General features: G+C 28.9%; 1 protein-coding gene across 1 annotated transcript; it reads left to right on the top strand.

The window, feature by feature from the left end:
* The first annotated feature begins 2,097 nt into the window (after positions 1-2,097).
* LOC127244335 (probable aquaporin PIP2-4) lies at positions 2,098-5,565 on the top strand. Its single transcript, XM_051264822.1, has 4 exons — positions 2,098-2,503; positions 2,872-3,167; positions 5,010-5,150; positions 5,227-5,565. Exons 1-4 carry the CDS (start codon positions 2,191-2,193, stop codon positions 5,338-5,340), a joined length of 864 nt encoding a protein of 287 aa, XP_051120779.1. The 5' UTR covers positions 2,098-2,190; the 3' UTR covers positions 5,341-5,565.
* Positions 5,566-19,977: the final 14,412 nt, after the last annotated feature.

The raw sequence follows: 19,977 nt of genomic DNA, 5'->3' as shown, positions 1-19,977 counted from the left end.
AAAAGAATATTTTTAATAAAACTTATTCATAATTTGTATATCTTAATTTTTATTATATTTTATTTTACTATAAAAAAAATATATTACTATATTTTAAAAATATAATTTTCAGATGTTGTTTAAACACAATTTTATAATGATATTTTATATGAAATTTTATAAAAAAAATATTATAATTTATGATTTAGATATTTGCTTTATTTATTAAAATATTTTCTTCAAAAATAAATAAAAAAATCATATGAAATTTTAATTTAATTTATTTCTTACGTTACTTTTTTAAAAATAATTATTAATTTAAACATAAAATATTATATCCAATGTAAAAATCAATACCAAATTCAAATAATTTTTTTAAAATATTATGTAAATATTAATGTAAATAATAAGTGTGATATCTTGAGAAAATAATAATTTTTACAAAAAAATAATATAATAAAAATTGAAATAGAAATATAATTTTTATTTTATTTTAAAAAAATTATGAAGTAAATAAAATAATAACAAAAGAAATAGATAATCTATTATCTCTCATTATATGAGACAACCTTTTATTGGAGGGAAAAGGGGGAATAGAAAAAATGAGAATAGAGAATTTAATACCTTGGTTCCTAGGGTATCTTCAATCCAAATACAGTGGATTGTGTTAAAATAAAGTATTTTTGTATTAGTGTGTTATTTTTTATTTTATATAATAAAATATTGATACTTTTAAGCATGACGGAAAAAAATAATAAAAATAATATTTCCAGATGAATAGAGAAATATTATTATTTTTATTTACTATAAAATCTCAAAGAACCTATTTAGATTGAAATGAAAGAAATACTTCATTTGTCTCATCACAATCGATACTATTTACATTTTTGTCCGTCCCATATTAATATTTTTTTTATTTTAGATAAAATTTACTAAATTAAAACATAATTAACAAATATATACAATTTATTTAACTGCAAAATATATAACATCATCTATCGTATAGGACTATTCAAAATTCCTTTATTTCTGTTTTTCTTAAATATATATATTTTTATGTACATTTAAAATTTTATATCTTTTATAAAATTAATTTATATTAATTATATATAAATAAAAGTTTTTTTTTATTTAATTTTATTATAGAAAATTTTATTTTATATAAAATGATATATATTTTATATAATTTTTTATTATGATATAATTTTTAAAATATTTATATATATATTTTAATTTTTTATTATATAATTAAAATTATTAATTAAATAAAAATAATAAAATAATATCAAAATCACTGTTATTAACTAACGAAAAACGTCTACTATGTTCAGATGGATAAGAGTATATTGTATATTCTATGTAAATATATATGTATATATTATAACTTTTATAATATTAAGAAAAAAACATATAAAAAAAAAGAAAAAAAAACTGTTAGAGGAATATACTAGTGTTAATAAAAATTAGTCAATGAAAAAGCGGGATCTTGGGACCCGGGACCTCTTAAGATCAGCCATAAAAGTTAGATGTTTGAAGACGAAGGTGGGGGCCGCACCCCCACTATTCTATATTTGGTCGGTTATAAATTTAACCTAAACTATTTATTGAAAATTCATTACATTTTCTTTTACTCTATGGGCGGCTATTATTTATTTAGTCATTTTCAAATCTAATTTTAAATCTTTTGAAAATTTTAAAAATATATACTTCGTCTCATATCTAACTATTTATTTTTTTACATGAAATTATAGAAATATTAGTATTATAATGTGATATAGTAAAAATAAAAATAAAAAGATTAAATTAACTTTATTATTATTATATGATATAAAAATAACATTTGTATAATATATTATAAATTGGAAGGTTATTTGTAATGTTAAGTAAATTATACTATTATTAAAAAAAATAGATACTTTATTATAGACAGACCAAAATAGATAGATTGTATAAAAAATTAAATATTTGAGATAATATTTTAAAATATTATTGTAAATTAACAATACTAAAATTAAATTGAATATATATAGAAGGAGACCTAACTTATTTAAATTTTTTGTATAATCATGTAATGAAAAATAAATTATAAAAATTGGAATTTTGGTCAATAAATACCAAACCATTTCTAAGCTCACTCCCACTCCACACCCTCAAAATTCCTATTCACTTTTTCTCTCCCACTCTGTAAAAGCAGCGCCTGAGTTCACGCTCATGACGAAGGACGTCGAAGCCTATGCGGAGCCGTCGCGAGAGCACGCGGCGAAGGACTACCACGAGCCTCCGCCGGCGCCGCTGTTCGATTTCGATGAGCTCACTCAATGGTCGTTCTACCGCGCCTTGATCGCGGAGTTCATTGCTACGCTCCTCTTCCTGTATGTCACTGTTTTGACGGTTATCGGATACAAGAGCCAGACAGACGCCGCGAACGGCGGCGATGAGTGCGGCGGTGTTGGTATTCTCGGTATTGCTTGGGCCTTCGGCGGCATGATATTCATCCTTGTTTACTGCACCGCAGGAATTTCGGGTGAGTTTTCTGTTAGATTCCGCCAAAGTTATACAAAACTCAAATTAAATTCGTATGTTAAATTTTAAGCTTAAGCGAATACATTTGAATTAGATCTAGTGAGTGATCGTTGTTTAACATTGATTGCTATTTTTCTGGTGAACAATCGCTGTGGATTCGATTATGATTACGGTTACTCTGTTAAAATCACACCAGCAGCATTGCTAATTACTAGTTTCCATAGCTGAAATTTGAAGTTTACCTTGTTGAAAGCGCGAGCACAAAACGAATTTCATATATATATATATATATCATCTGCTATCAACGAATCAATGAAACTAGATCTGAAATTAGGGATTTAAATGAATTAATTGAGACGTACGGTGCAGGAGGTCATATAAACCCTGCAGTGACGCTGGGGCTATTCCTTGGGAGGAAGATATCGATAATAAGAGCGTTCATGTACATGGTAGCACAGTGTTTGGGTGCAATTTGTGGCGTGGGGTTGGTGAAGGCGTTCCAGAAGTCGTACTACAACCGTTACGGCGGTGGCGCCAACGTGTTGGCCGACGGGTACAACAAAGGAGTGGGTTTGGGCGCCGAGATTATCGGCACGTTTGTGCTGGTCTACACTGTTTTCTCGGCCACTGACCCCAAGAGAAACGCCAGAGACTCGCATGTCCCGGTAAGCTATCGCAACTCTACTCACAATTTGCACGGTCACTTTACTTGCCTTTGTCTTTGTGGTGTGGTGGTCACGCAGTACTGACATTTAACATACAGCAAGATAAACTGACCACACTTATTTTTTATTTTATTTATATTATTATTAACTGATCATTAATTTTTTATTTTGTTTATATTATTATTAACTAATCATAAGATGAATATTGTTCGTTCCAAAAAAATAATATTATTTTTTAATTTAGTAATTTACTATTTATCTAACATAATTAATATTCTTACAATTGTAATTTTTTTTATCACACAAATCTAATAGGAGTATTTTTTGTCTTTTCTAATATAAACTAATATATTAAAAATCTATGTGCTACTTTTTTGCAGGACGAAATTATTATTATTATTATTTTTTATTATGCATTTACTTTATAAAAATTAGAAAAAATGGTTTATAATTCACTTATGAATTAAAAATTATATAATCCCTAAAAAATAATTTTGTGCAATATTTTTAAAACATAAGAGAGTCTCATGAAATTTTTAAATAATAAGATAGAATACTACATAATTTTTAAATCACAAGTGAGTTATAAGTATTTTTGTCTAAAAATGTTATCTATTAATTATTATATTTAAATATTAGGGCATGGATGAGCTGCTGATCTGATCAAGTCAATATGATATTGGTTTGGCCGGATCAATACAGGCAACATGGCTGACCAATATAAATTTATAAATATTTCAATATATTTATAATATTATATATGATGAGATATGTATAAAATATTAGTCATTCATATATCATATTCGATCAAATTAGCATTATGATGGTGCGAATCAACACAGACTCTGCAACCTAAAAATACAACCGTAACCACATTTAACAAATTGTTAAGAATATTAGATGGCTTTTCTTTTGAAAAAATTATTGAGCTGATGGCAAGAAAATCAGCCTAAGTGTGTTGATTTTCTCGTTAGTCAATTCTAAATAGGCAGACAATATATAGTTTTAATTATGAAATTAAATATTATATTAGTTGAAATTACGAGCTAATAGTTTTATTTATAGGGTATATTGTATGAACATATTTTATGAGCCGAAATTGATAATAACCATTGAATTACTGAATTAGGGCATAATTAAGCTGAAGAAAATCTCCATTTATTTGTTTTTTGTATGCTTCGTGTTATAAAATTATTCTGAAGCTAATTTATGTTATGAAGTAAGGTTATAATTAAATTTGCACTGTATATATTTTATTCAATCCTTCACTCGTAAAAGTCAGAGGCAGGCATATGGATTTAGTTTGATTAATCAATAATAATAATAATAATAATAATAATAATAGGTGTAAAGTGTGCGCGTGCTGAGCATATTAGTTAGCTAGTCTAATCGGGGGCAGGTAACATATGTGTATTATACATGCATCTTTAATTTCTAGCTTAGCTTAGGATAGCATAGGTTAGGTTAGGTAGTGGGCATTTATTTAAATATTGACTATAATGGCTGGTTGCATGGTGAGAGTCACAGAGGTGTTAGTTAATTAATTTTGCAATTAGAGGACATCTAGGTATATATGTGTGTATTTACTGTCAAATTTAGTCGATTACTAATTTTGACAAAGTCAAAAATCAATATTTAACTATTATCTTTTATTCAATAATGTCATTTATTTTTGTTACATTTTTTTTCTACATTTTCTTAATTTATAATTTACTTTTCAAAAATATCCTCAGCTATTTTTTTTTTACTTTTATCATTTTTTAATAAAATATATATTTTTTAATTTTCGTGTATTCTAATAATAATAGTATGTATTGTATTGTATTAATGAATTGGAAATAGGTGCTGGCGCCACTGCCAATTGGGTTTGCGGTGTTCATGGTTCACCTGGCGACCATACCCATCACGGGCACCGGCATCAACCCTGCCCGGAGCTTTGGCGCCGCCGTCATCTATAACCAGGAAAAAGCCTGGGACGATCAAGTATGTACTACTACTTATAATTAATTAATTAAAATGATTAATATATAATAACGAAATCTAATTTATTTTTTATTAGTGGATATTCTGGGTGGGACCGGTGCTGGGGGCAATAGCAGCAGCATTCTACCATCAGATAATATTAAGGGCAGCAGCCATCAAAGCTCTTGGATCCTTCAGGAGCAACGCCTGACGATGATCCACAATATATATATGCATATCCTAAACTGTAGATACACAACAACATAATTATGCATATCCATTGCCCCTTTTCATCATGCATTTTCATTTTTCATTTTCCATTTTCATTATGTTTTGATTTCATTTGGTGCTGCTTTCCTCATTCACTCTCTCTGTATTTATTATCGACATCATCATTTCATGATTTAAAGGAAATGGGCTGTTTGTGTGTGCTTAACTTTATGTCTATGTCTCTCTCTCTCTCTCATAGAATATAACAAAAAAAAGAGAAATCTACAAACATAAAATGCTATAAAACAAAAGTTGATTGAAAGGATGTCCTTTGTAATGTTATCTTTTAGTATGTGACAGTTAATTCCAATATCTTTAATTTGTCCCTTTCTTTCATATATGATAGGGCTAACCGTAATTTGTAATCCAATAGTGTTGTGACAATGTAGATCAATGAGAATAACATGAATAATACATAAATTTTGTAAGTATACAAACTATTAAAGTTATATGTGCAGTGGTTTGCAGCATGATCTTATATCGTGCTTTCGCAAATGATCTCAACCATGGTTCATCGTTGCGGATCGGCTTTGATTATTCTAGATGCGTTTTAGCGTATCGTTTCAGTGTATCGGGCAAATATTGGCTATTAAATTTATTATTAATATAAGTGTTATGTTTTTATAATCTGTCAATAATAAAATATTTCTTCGACCACAATGTATTTAATATAGAAATAAATGATAAAACTATAAAATTAAAGATTGAAACATAAGCCACAACCGAATTGGGAATTAACTAAAAAAGCCAACCAACCAACCAAGACTTCATCAAATAAAGCAGAATACTAAAAAGAACTCCTTATTTTGGCACCAGAAGTGACAGGCGTTCTGCGGGCAGCGATAGCAGCATGTGACTTCCTCCTCCTCGGACGGACAACTTGGAGCAACCACCATGGTGATCTTTCTCGGCAGCGAGCAACTCCGGTGAGAACGATTGGGAAAAGCTTTTTGGTTGGCTCAGTCTACAAGCTCTCTTTTCACGGTGAATGACTCAATTACCTAACCGCCTCCAAACAAATTCCAAACTAACGATTCTAATACCGAACTCTAACTCTACACTCTAATCAAACTCCCGAACACTCAATGCACAAAGAAAGAGAACTCACTAGAGAAATCGACGAGAGGAAACTGTTGAAACAAACACCAGAGAAAGAACCCCTAAATTTTCACAGAGAATCGCGCACCAAGAAGAAGAGAATTGCAGAGGCTCAAAAAAATCGTCGATTGGAAAGCAAAGTTAGGGTTTTATTTCATTTGTAGGTTGGGTCATGGGTCAAAACCGAGTTAAAGGGTTTTGGTTGCGGGTTGGGTACAAATTTTGGGTCGGACCAAATTCTAATATTCTCCACCATTTTGGTTATCTCATTTACTCGATGGTTGCTCCTGTAGAGATGCATCACAACCAAGTGACCCTTTTCGCATTGTCGAGTCGCATAAAAATTGCCCGGAAAGATCCACTAATACACAATGAACTTACACACGATTATTTGACTAGTATTTGCCTTACTAAAGAATTCCTTAACCTAGATACATTGCTTCACCACAACCAAAACAAATTTATGGACATAAACTTATTCATTCCTCTAAAATTTCCTTTTACCTTTTTAGGACAAGAATTTAATTTCAACTATGTTTTTATTTTGATTATTTCATTTAGGTGTTCTAATATTGAGTACACTACAACACTACACACGTTTCAATCAATTTAATTTATTCTCAATCTAAATTCTACCTATTCACTTTATGCTTCCAAAATAGGAAATTGATGTTTCCATTAAAAAGTTAATCCATGATAGTTACAAAATCGCATGTGTTAAATATTCATGTTATATGCGATATTCGATTGTTTCTGATTTGATTCTGCCTAATTTCGGTGCGTATTATTTATTTCCGACATGCAGGAGAGAAAAAGCAAATTTGGCGTGATTTGAAAGAAGAAGTGAAGAAAATTTCAAATTTGTAGCCCTGAGTTAGTCATGGCCATGACTAACTCCACTCTCTTGACATCGGAATCTAATTAATGGGCCAAAAGCCCAACTGCTAAAATAAAATAAGGGCAAAATTAAAAGAAAATACGCATAGAGGACGACCAGAAAGAAAGAACGCACAAGGGCAGAAGACTGACAAACTTATAGATTGCGCAGGAGCAAATCGACATAGAAGATTTCCCCCTTCCACTATGACTTTATCTTTCCATTTTGTTCTTTGCTATTTCATTATGGAGTAGTTACTTTTCTGGTTTGCGAAATGATAATATTTTGGTTCTTGTGTTTTAGAGATTCTTAATTTTCTTTATAAAAGTTCTTTCTTATTATCAATATTTGTTTAATCTTGAAAATAACGTTTGTGATTGTCAGATTGATTGGATATTTTGGTACCGATATTTAAATTGGCCTAATAACCTAAACTCAATTCAGGTAGGATATGCATAATTGTATTCGCATTTGAATATGTGACAACCAGGTTGAATAGTTCATTCTTGGGGATTAGTAATAAAACTTAATTGCTCATCTTAGGTAGTAATTATTTGAATTGAGTTTTTCTATATTAGAATGCGATTAGACAATATTTCCTATGGGCGCACCTAGCTTTATTAGCTTAATTAGGAGTATTTAACGGTCGTACCTTAATTACCTATGTTGCAAGGAAAAATTGGTTATCAGAACTTGTTGATAACAATAACCAATTTATTGATATTTTAACAAGAACTAATTTTATTAAATCAATGATAAAACACAAGTTCCATGACTGCATCATCCCCTTAAGCCAGATATCCCCTTGATAGCTAGTTCCCCATTTATTTAATTGTTTTGTTATTTTATCTTCATTAGATAATAAAAGAAAATTCTCCCATTTTATTTACTGCATTAGAACGCGAAAGAGTAAATCACACAATCCCTGTGAAGACGATCCATTCCATTGTATTACATTAAATTGTGATCATGAAATAAGTGAATTATTTAATTGACAGTGCGACCGGTCAATCCAAAATTAGCATGTTCAATAGGTGCTTATATTGCTCCAAATTTAAAACAGATTTCAAAATATTCTGAAAGAATTTTGTATATACTAAAATAACGGATTATATTCACTATGGATCATAGCACCAAAGAAAATATACTCTAATCACACAATTCATATAGAAAGAAAACATACACGAACTGATAAAACAATCCAACAATAAACAAATCAAACACAAAGATTTATATAACAACAACCACCTAAAGTATAATCAACACTTATCTACTAAACAAGCACAGATATGAAGAACAAAAAAACGGCAATCAGAAGTTATGATATTCACTAAGTAATATTTATTTCTTGGCAACACATAACATAAGCATCAACAACCATTTAAGTGAACTAGAAACTAAACATCCAAACAAAATACAATTATTATTCCAAAAATCACAAGTTCATTTAAACATATCCAAGAAACAAACAACCGAACTAACATAAATTTGTAATCAATAGACCAAGTAATACAAGGAAGATCTACTGAAAAAAATAAAAAATAAAAAAATAGAAAGGTTTGTCCTTTTACCAAGATCGATCGATACCCGAAGACTCTTCCTATTTAATTTCTTGTTGCTTTGACATATTCTAGCTCTGATACCACTGTTAACTTTTTATAATCTGTCAACAACATACAACTTTCTTAACCAAAATGTGTTCAATATAGGAATAAAGGATAAAACTATACAATTAAAGATTGAAATATAAAGCCACAACCGAATTGGGAATTAACTAAAAAATCCAACCCACCAAGACTTAATCAAACAAAGAAGAACACCAAAAAGAACTCCATGTTTTGGCAGCAACGATAGCGGTGTTCTCCAGGCAGCGACAGCAGCCGATGACTTCTTCTTCCTCGGACGGACAGCTTGGAGCAGCCATGGCGATCTTTCTTGAAAACGAACAACTCTGACAAGAACGAATGGGGAAACCTTTTTGGTTGGCTCAGTCTAGAACCTCTTTTTTGTTGTGAATGAGTCAATTACTCAACCGCCCCCAAACAAACCCCAAACCAACGATTCTAACACCGAACCGTAACTCTACATCTCGATCAAACCTCCGAACACTCAGTACACAAAGAAGGATAACTCACCCAAGAAATCAACGAGAGAAAATGGTTGAAACAAACACTAGAGAAAGAACCCCCAAATTCCTATAAAGAATCGCGCAGGCTCCAAAAAATCATCGATTGAAAAGAAAATAGAGGGTTTTATTTCATTCATGGGTCGGGTCATGGGTCAAAATCGGGTTAAAAGAATTTGGGTTGCGAGTTACGTACAAATTTTGGGTCGCGCCAAATTTCAACGATAAGTTATAAATATGTTAATAATTTTATAATTAGTATAAAATCTATAAATATTACTAGTTTGTTTCATTGTTTTAAGTATACAATTAAAAATAAAATATTTATTAAATTTATAAATTAAAAAATACTAATTAAATATTTATTTATCTACTAATAAATTTATAATTATAGTAATTAAGTTCATTTTAACCGTACTTAAAAAGATCAGTTTACCGTGAATTCATCTTTTTCTAAATAAAACACTGCAATTATCTATGCAAAATATAATTTCTCATGGCTGACACCTATGTAATCAAGGGTTACAGAGTTTTTTTTTTTCTCTTCAAACCTTAATTTAAAGTGCCGAAAAGAGTTTTTCCTTTACAAAACATAATTTCCGGCAATCATTCCTCCCCATGAAAGATCCTTTTCTCGAGTTTTTTTGTAACTCGGGTTTACCAGACGGGATAAAAACTGGAAGCTCCGTACCGGTTATGACTCGGCTTAGTCGGACTGAACTCGGCCAAGACGATAAACAATGACCTCAAGACTTTGATTATTTTTTTCTTTCTTTTAAAAGACACTAAAGAATTTTTTAAGAAGAAAGAAAATTTTGTAATAAAAATTCTAGAAATTGGGCAACAAGCCTAGTTAAAGTTACAATGAACCTTAAGACGAAAATATCTAGTGTTAAAGAAAAAACAAATCTTATGTATGAAGAATTTCTTAAGTATTTCAGCACTACTCAAATGGAAACATTTGGGCTTATGTATGAGTTGCCAAAGGACTTGAATAGTAAATACAATGTCAGGTCATTCATTATAAGATAAATCAATTTATCAGCCAATTGTTAATACACAATAGGATTATCAATCAATTGGTCATTCTCACTTACTGTATTATCAAACTTCAAATGTTGCTTCATACAGACGAATGCAGCTTTGCAACTTAGTACTTCAAATTTAGAAAGAAGTTTTATTGGATATTTCATTTGAAAAAATTATAAACTCGTCATCACAATCAGTGGTTGCTATAACTAAGAAGTAATGTATATTTTCATTTAACAATGATTTAATTGTGATATTTCTTCAATATCATTATTTTTTAGAAAAATATTATTATCATATACAAGAAAATAACAATCAAGGTAACTTCAATTCTAGTAAACAATTACTAATCACTTATCAAAACCAAATCATCATGAATTACTTAATTTAGTTTTTTATTCTACTGTCTAAGAACATGGTTAAGCCCATGAAGAGACTTTTTTATAAGCCATACATTATCTTTTAAATGGATTCAGATATTCTTTTGGCAATTCCATATACATCATTTCACATAGATCACCATAAAAGAACATATTACTAATATCTAATCGAAACACTTTCCAACCACAAGCAACAACTAGAGATATAATACACCAGACAATAACTATTTTAACCATGAGGCTTCTTGATAGAGAAATTTGATAGAGAAGAACTGCTTAAGTTGCCAATTTAACAAGAGTCATTACCATTGAAGAGATTTATTGCAAACAAAAAATTGCATTTAGATTGATGGTCGGCGGAGAGAGAAATTTGAAGTTCTTCCACTCAACAATCAAGAGAAAAAAAAAATGCAACTCTCATATTTTTTGCTATATAAAACTTTGAAGTCGTATGAGGAGATAAAAAAATTGGTCATCTAACACTTTAGTTTCTTGTTGTCCCAACTAAAGCATATTCAATATATTGGCGTTGTTGATCATAACCTTTTTGTTACCCTCGAGTAGATTCAGTCGATTATCTAATGCGATGATATTGTTGCTTTGTTGAGCCTCCCAACTCTCCAAGAAGTCCGAGACATTATTTTTCTAATCGGAAGAGATAGGGCGATTGGACCAGACGGATTTTCAGCTTCTTTTCATCAACGCTGTTGAGATTTTATTCAATAAGACATCCATAACAGAGTGTTGGATTTTTTTCAAGGTATATTTTCTGAAATACTACACCGCTACCATTATTGTGTGCATTCCTAAAGTGGAGAACTTCACTTTGTGGAACGACTTTAGGCCACAAGTTTATGCAATGTGCGTAACAAAAAATTCTGCAAGCTTATTACCGATAGATTGACGTTTCTTTTATCCCAACTTATCTACAAAAATCAAAGCAGTTTCATCAAGGGCCGGTCGAATGGAAATAATATTCTTATGTCCTCGAAGATGGTTCACAACTTGAACTAGATGAATAAACATCATAACATCATTCTAAAATTAGAAATGAGTAAGGCCTATGACCGAGTGGATTGGTGTTTCCTCAAGCATGTGTTGGTCAAACTTAATTTCGAAGGTAAGTTTGTGAAGTTGATTATGAATTGCATTGATAATGTATGGTGTTTTATTCTTATCAATGAAGATTTTGGAGGATTCATTAAATCCTTACGTGACTTTCGTTAAAGAGACTCGCTTTCACTGAGACATTATTGAAGTGGACTATCTTTCCAAATGAATCAATAAGAGTTTTTAAGGTAGCCTTGAGGTATTCTTTTGTTGTAAAGGCAATATTAGGCTCTAATATATTTCCTAGAGAATTATGAGTGTTTAACAAGTTGATGTATCAACAAAGAAAAACATTCAACTCATATTTTCTAAATGCTACCCGAGATCGGTCCAAACAACAGTGCAAAAATGCCAAAAAATTTAGAATTACAACCTTTTCGATCACTTACCTCGGAGCTTTTCTCTACGTGGGTCATAAATAAAGCATTCTCTGCAAAGGTCTTCAAGAAAAAATCAAGAAGTATCTTCATTCTTGTGATAAGGCTATTTTATTTCAGGTCGGCAGGCTGAACTCATCAAGTGTATGTTTTTCTCTATTCCCCTTTATTTTCTTCATTTTTTAAGCTCCCTAAGTTGATTCTTCATATAGTGGAACAATTGTTCGCTAAATTCTTTTGAGAATTATATAATGACAAGAAATAATGTCATGAAATTTCTTAGGGTAACATCACTAAACCCCTTCATAAGGGTGGTCTTGGAATAAGGAGAGACTCGATGACATAGTGCGAGCCTTTTTGCGCAAACTTTGGTACAACTCCAAAAGAACATTGTGGGCTAGAGCTATGGAACAAAAATATTTCAAAGGTTTTTGTTTACCGGTATTATTCCTTGTAAGATTTATGATAGCCCTATTTCAAAAGGCTTTATGACATTTGTAAAGAAGCCCAAGAGAATATTTTTTGAATTTTGGACAACGAGGAGTTATTTTTTTTGTACGATCATTGGTGGGGTGAGCAACCTCTCTCAATCTTGATTGGTGGGTGCATTCCCATATATTGGTGAACCGATTCTCAAGTAATAGAGATTGGAGCATCCCTAGATGTAATCATCTTCTTTCTAGACATATCATTGAGAGTATCATACGAGTTTCTATCAGTCCTATCTCTTTGGATCAACACATTTGGAAGCTATCTTCTTCGGGTATGTTCACTTCTTCCTCCACTTAGAACCTTAGTTGCACGTCTAATTCTTCGAGCCTTATCTTTCTTAGTCTTTGGTCTTGGTTTCTTACTCCTACTATGTCAGTCTTTCTTTGGCATCTTCTCCATTATCATTTACATACTTATTCCATCGTTAAAAGGTAACTCCCCGCCTCCAAATTCCAGTGCTTCCGAAGAATAGAGAAGTTGAAGCATCTTTTTGTGGATGGAGAGCAACCGCAAGAAGTTTGGAGGTATTTCGCTCATTTATTTCATGTCAAAACCATTCATTCCCACACACCTCATATCATTATTTACTACTGGATCTTTTCATACTCCAGATCCCACACGATACATATCTTGATGATTATTTCATTATTGATCTTTTGGTTCATTTAGACCGAAAGAAATGATGTAAGACACAAATGAACTAATTTTCTTGTAACAAAATTATTTGAAAAGTTCATAAGCATTTGCAGGTTCTTCACAGTTTTGGTATCCTTGAAATTAAACATTGGCATTTTTAGATTGCTACTCGGCTCGGATTCACCTTACCGTCCCCATCTTGGTGGCTTCGGAAAATGATCATTTGGGAGAAGCCAAGCGTGGGTTAGTTTAAGTTGAACACCAATGGTGTTGTGAAAGCTAACCCCGGTCCAGCTTAAGCAAATGGAATTATCCGAGATTACCATAGTGGAACTATCGTTGCATTCCAACTGGTTTTACACCTAAGTGCCACCATTGCAATTGAGCAAGGTTTTACACCACTATAGATTATGACCGACTCGACGGTGATGATCCACCTCATTGTGTATCCTACAACACATTGGAGGCTTCGGGCCTTCTTTCGAAGATCACGATCACTCTATGATCCGTCTCATGGAGGATTTACAAATATATTGAAAGGAAAATTATGCAGCTAATTATCTTACTAATCAAGCCTCCTCACCATATTATCAAAGATATTAGCTCCAACCAACATCACAGGATTTCTCATATGTATGCTCCCGATCAATGCAAATAGAGTCCCTAGTTTTAGATTCGTATAAATGTTGGTCATATATAGGTTCTTAGATATGCTCTCAATCACATTGTTTTAGCCGTGTAGGTTTGGTCTCTCAGTCCGACCCAAACTTTGTGCCCTATCTTTTTGTAGGTATTTACAATTTCTTAATATCATATACAAGTTAGATTTTTCCCCTTAACTCCTCACCCGATTGTTTCTATTTAATATATATTTTAACCATAGGGAAATATTTTTATGAAAATCCAAGCTCTCATTTTGAATGTAATTATAAAATTGTGTATTAATATAATAATAAGAATAAGTGTTAAAGAATATAATATAATTTTAAAATAAAATTTGATTTTGATAATAATAATAATAATAATAATAATAATTAATTGTTAGCATAGTTTTTATATATTGTCATTTGGATCCATATAATATATATATGCCTATATTCAAATAATAATAATAATAATAATAATAATAATAATAATAATAATAATAATATTCCTCAACTAATTTTGTCGTTAAATGGTTTATATGCATTCAGATTCAACTTTTTCCACCTCACTTTTTGTTATTTAATTTATTAGCTATCAATCTCGAAAATAATAATAGATTGAATCCAAATAAAATTATACGTTGAAAGGAGCTTTATTTTGAGGCCAATAATTTATCTACTGAAATTTATAATATTTGTAATAAAATATATAAAATTGACACAGATCAAGTTAGTTCACTGACTTTTTGTATTTTGACTAATATGTAAATAAAAAAATACATATATCAATCCATAGTTGTCATTTTCGTGGATTTATGTGACATACCATCTTATCTTTTGTATATAACTATTTCATATTTTTTATCATCTAATTATATATTTAGCGTTGTTGTCATTTATTGAGTTTTTCTTTTATTATTATTTTTTATTTTTATATTTTTTTTATGTTGGACCCAAGAACAATAATAATACACAAATATATATATATACATTTAATCCTTCGTTATAAACTCAGTGGGATGGTTTTTTGTTATGTAAGCCCACTAATTTAAAAATATTCTTATAATAATAAATATTACTCCCTCCGTGCAATATGTTTTGTCCGGTTTACGGTAGACACGGGAATTTAGGAGGGGTATAATTAGTAAATAATTAAAAATATATTAGTGAAAATAATTATCGTATAATAAAACTAATTATAGATTAAGATTAAAATAATTGATTAGTATAATTAAAATTTAAAAAATTATAAATTAAATTTTTTAAAATAAGATTAAAGTATATAATTCTTTCCAAAAAAGGAAAGTGACAAAATAAGTGGGACGAACAGAAATAGAAACGCGGACATAAGAAGTTGGACGGAGAAAGTACAATTTTTATCATTTGTTTTGTTTATTTTTATATGTTTTGATATAAAATAAAGAGTTGAATGCCCTTTCTCAAAACAAATTTTCATGTAGGGGAGTCTACCGCTAATATATTCGAGTACAGTGCTAGAATAGTATATTTAGAAAGAAACTATCAAAACCAATTTTTACGTGTTATTTTGAAGTTTAATTTTGTTTTTTTATTTAAATAGTAATTTCAACGTAATATTTTATAAAATATAGTAATAAATTTTTATATTAAAAAATTTCTGCGTAAAGCATAGTACGAAATTTATTATTATTATTATTATTATTATTATTATTATTATTATTATTATTATTACAACAAGAGGCATTGCATAATAGTTTGTAATTGATTTAAAATTGAATGTTGATTAGAATTTTTGTTTAAATAGTCTTTTGATTTGATATTTTGTGAGAAAAAAATTAATATATTTTAATTGAAAACTATATTATGTAAATATTATTTATTTTGATTTAAAATACTAAAAGAACAAACCCTGTAATATTACATATTATTATTATTACTATTATTATATTATTAAATATATATGTAATATTGCAATAATTTCATATTACAAGTTAGTTCACACTTTAGAATTTTATTTATTTACTTACTCTTCAATTTTTATTTTTAGTGAATATCATATGTGGTTATTATTCGACCTATATATAAAATATTACAATTAATAATAATTTTATTTCAAAAATACTAAAATAAACCAAAAAGAAGACACCAATAAACTATAAAAGATGAGATAAATGCCACTCTAAGTGTACCTTGTGGATCAACATATATAGTTTCGATGGCTTCAAAACAATTCCATCTTGGGTTATTTTTTCTCTTGCTCTTGGTTTTAGGTAAGACTTAATTTCATTGGTATAAGAAATTACTCTTTATATTTCGAGAATCATCGCATATTTGATGTAATTTCAAAAGATTGAAGCATGTTCTTTATTTTATTTTTTTTTCTTTGTAACATAAAAGGGATTGTGACGAAACGGGCCAAAGGCGCCGACTGTAGGGCAGATAGTCGCACATATCCTACATTCAAGTGCTTCAACCATCAACTATGCGATAAATGTTGCAAATCCGAAGGATATCCATGGGGACAATGCGAAGGCATCTTTTGCAAGTGCCATTATAACTGTGCAAGTGGACATAAAGTCGGTAGAGATAGAAGAGATGAAAACGGAGATCGTTCTAAAATTGGGCATTAATAGAAATCGAAAAATAAGAAAACTTGTGTCCGATGATAACTCTTTATTATATTTCTTAATTTCAAATATTTTATAAAGTAAATTATTGGAATTTTTATTTATTTTGAAATTTATATATGTGGATAATATAAAAAAAATATTTAAAATTAACAAAAAAAATTATAGTAATAAATATATCAAGTGTTGAATTATTATTTTTTTTATGAAAAATTACACTAGTTAATGAATACAATCATAATCATAAGCAATCTGATGGATGGGACAATATAATACATTATTTTATTTTTATCTCAATTCTTTTTTATAATTTTTAATTTAAAATATTTTTATTAAAATTATCTTATCTTTTAATTGTATACACTTTGGATCACAATTATAATTAACAGTTTGTTCGGCACGAAATAAATTTGAAGATTTAGAAAATTTTATTTATAATTTGATTAGAAAAAATCAAATATAGTATTATCTGATTTTAGAAATACCGAATAGTTGTACAAATGATTGATCAAGATAATAAAAAAACAAAGGGATTTACTTTGAATGTCATCAATCTACAATATTTCTTAAAATCTATAAAATGGTCATCAATTGTTGGAATTGTTTGTTGAGTTCCAACTTAATAAAATAAGTATTGTTGTAAAGACAACATATATGAATTTCGACACAATAACTGAGCAAAGATATGATGATATATATACACAAAATAGATGTAGATTGTAAAAGAGTTGGACTCGGTGCAATCAGGATGCCCTAAAATACATACAATTTCACACTCAAGTAGTCAAAATGTATATCATTCGATTGAATGTTTTCACAAGTTGTCTAATGATGAATTTCAACAAGATACATATGATATTTCCAATCGTAAATGAGATGTATACACTATAATGAACGGTGCTCTTATTTTTTGAAATGTTATTCAAGGATAAAAAAATAAAAAAATAAAAAAATATATATAAATGGCTATTAAGATTACTCAATTTGTGTGGTTGTGTGAGAATATATTGTACAAAAAACAATTGTACAATTTTTAGAGTAAAGCTAAGCATTGTGGAAGAAAATAATTATGGTGAAGTGCCTAATTGCATAGTAGAAACCATACGTAGAATGTTGATAACTTACTACTACATACTGTATGATCAAATATATATCTCAAATAAAAATATATATATATATCTCAAATAGGGCCGTCCCTGAGGCTGGGCCATGAGGGCGATCGCCCAGGGCCCAGCCCAGGAGGAGGCCCAAAATTTTAGGGCTTTCGCATGTATATATATATTATGTACTATATTAAAGGAAATGTATATATAAAAATAAAAATAAAATTATGAGAGATAGGTATGAAAATAAAAATGAAAGTATAATACAATCTGACGAAAAATAATTTAAAATTAATTATTTTCTAGTTAGTTCATAGATATGTCTATTGCATTCTTAAACGAGATATTCAAATAATTATATAAATTGAATACTATTTTTGGATTTTTATTTAATTTTAAATAACTTAAATCTTTAAATTATAATGAGCTTAGAAACTATTGTATTGTTTTTCAAATACTTTCGTCTCAATAATGATTTATGTGATGTTGATTTAAAATATTTTTTATTAATTAAAAATTTTACAAGTTATTTTACCGGATAACTTAAATTAACCCATTGAAATTTTTGAATATGATTGTTCCAAAATTTGTAGAGAACTTTTAAATAAATAAATATTTGTTAGAGCCCTTATTTTAGATTTTGCCCCGGCCCCCGACATATCAGGAACGGGCCTGATCTCAAATAATGTATTGTTATGAAACAATAACTTAGGGCCTATTTGGTTGACACCTCAAGAAATTTGTACATTATTAACTGTAGTGTTATAAAAAATTCTCATCAAAATCGGTTGAGTTTTATTTTCCACATAAATCCCAATGTCTGCACACATACTTCAGTATTTCCTAAGTCTTTCTTTTATATATATATATATATATATATATACTTATGGATAATATTGTTATATTACATATATATTTAAATTTTGTCATATATATGTATTTTATACACAATCTATACACACCTATATATATATATATATTATAGGAGTATATATACTCAAATGTTTAAGCATAAATTTTAATAAAAAATAAAGAATAATTTTTAGTTTTTCATTTTTAACTTTTATAGTAAAAAAATACAAAAAGTTCATATATTTCTTACTAAATATGAAATAATTTTTTTATAACATAAAATAAAGTATAAATTTAGATGACGAAAAAAGTATTATATAAAAAGTATTATTATATTATATTAAAAAATAATAACTAATATTTAAAAAATATATTATATTTTATTATATCTTTATATTTAAAATTTTCTAATATTTTAAATTCTTCAAACATCTCAATTCAAAAAATTTAAAGTTAATCAAAAAAAATTCAACCCAATTCAAATTTCAACTTACAATCAGATGCACCCTTAGATATTAACACAATAACAAATTTATTGCAAAAGTTTGTAAGAATTTATCCGGCACATATGGATTATATAATATGGAGAAAGCAGTGAAGATAAACAAATTCATTGATGTCATTTGTGACCTCCAGTGTAACAATTTGGCAGATGACTTTGGTGAGTACTTTTACGAAACATTTGCCGAGTATATATATGAAATTAATTTCGTCCCACTCATATATCCAATTAGATTGATCGTCTGTAATATCAATAATATTTTGGACAAGATTGAAGTTTCCTATCTATATTATCATATACAATGTCTTAATTGATTTGTTTACAATAAAATAACACGTACGCAATGAATCGATAGTGAGGATGAATTAAAACAAAGAATGAATTAAACAACTCCAAAAAGGAGTTTTTCGACTAACTTATCGCTCTTCGGAAACTAATTAATCAAGAATTTAACACTATATAACATCAATCTTGATAGCTTTAATTCACGTATCATATATAATTCATTCTCAACTTCATACGAATACTATAACTATTTGCTAAGACTTTGTAGATCTAGTGGTTGACATTTTTAGCATGAGTGCAAAAATTCCATGTTTGATATCGAAAATGGGTATGATTGTAGATTAAAAAAAAAAAAAAAAGCCATTTTTTTCATAAAAATTATATTGTAATACAAAAGTAAAATTAAATTACAAAAGAATATAGTCAAATGTTGTGAAACAGTGAAAATCAAGATAAAAATAT

This window comes from Andrographis paniculata, unplaced genomic scaffold, assembly GCF_009805555.1.
Source record: "Andrographis paniculata isolate CXL003 unplaced genomic scaffold, ASM980555v1 Contig9END, whole genome shotgun sequence".
In the NCBI taxonomy this organism is placed as follows: Eukaryota; Viridiplantae; Streptophyta; class Magnoliopsida; order Lamiales; family Acanthaceae; genus Andrographis; species Andrographis paniculata.
Note: the sequence above shows the minus strand (reverse complement) of the source record. Positions and strands in the feature narration are given on the sequence as shown.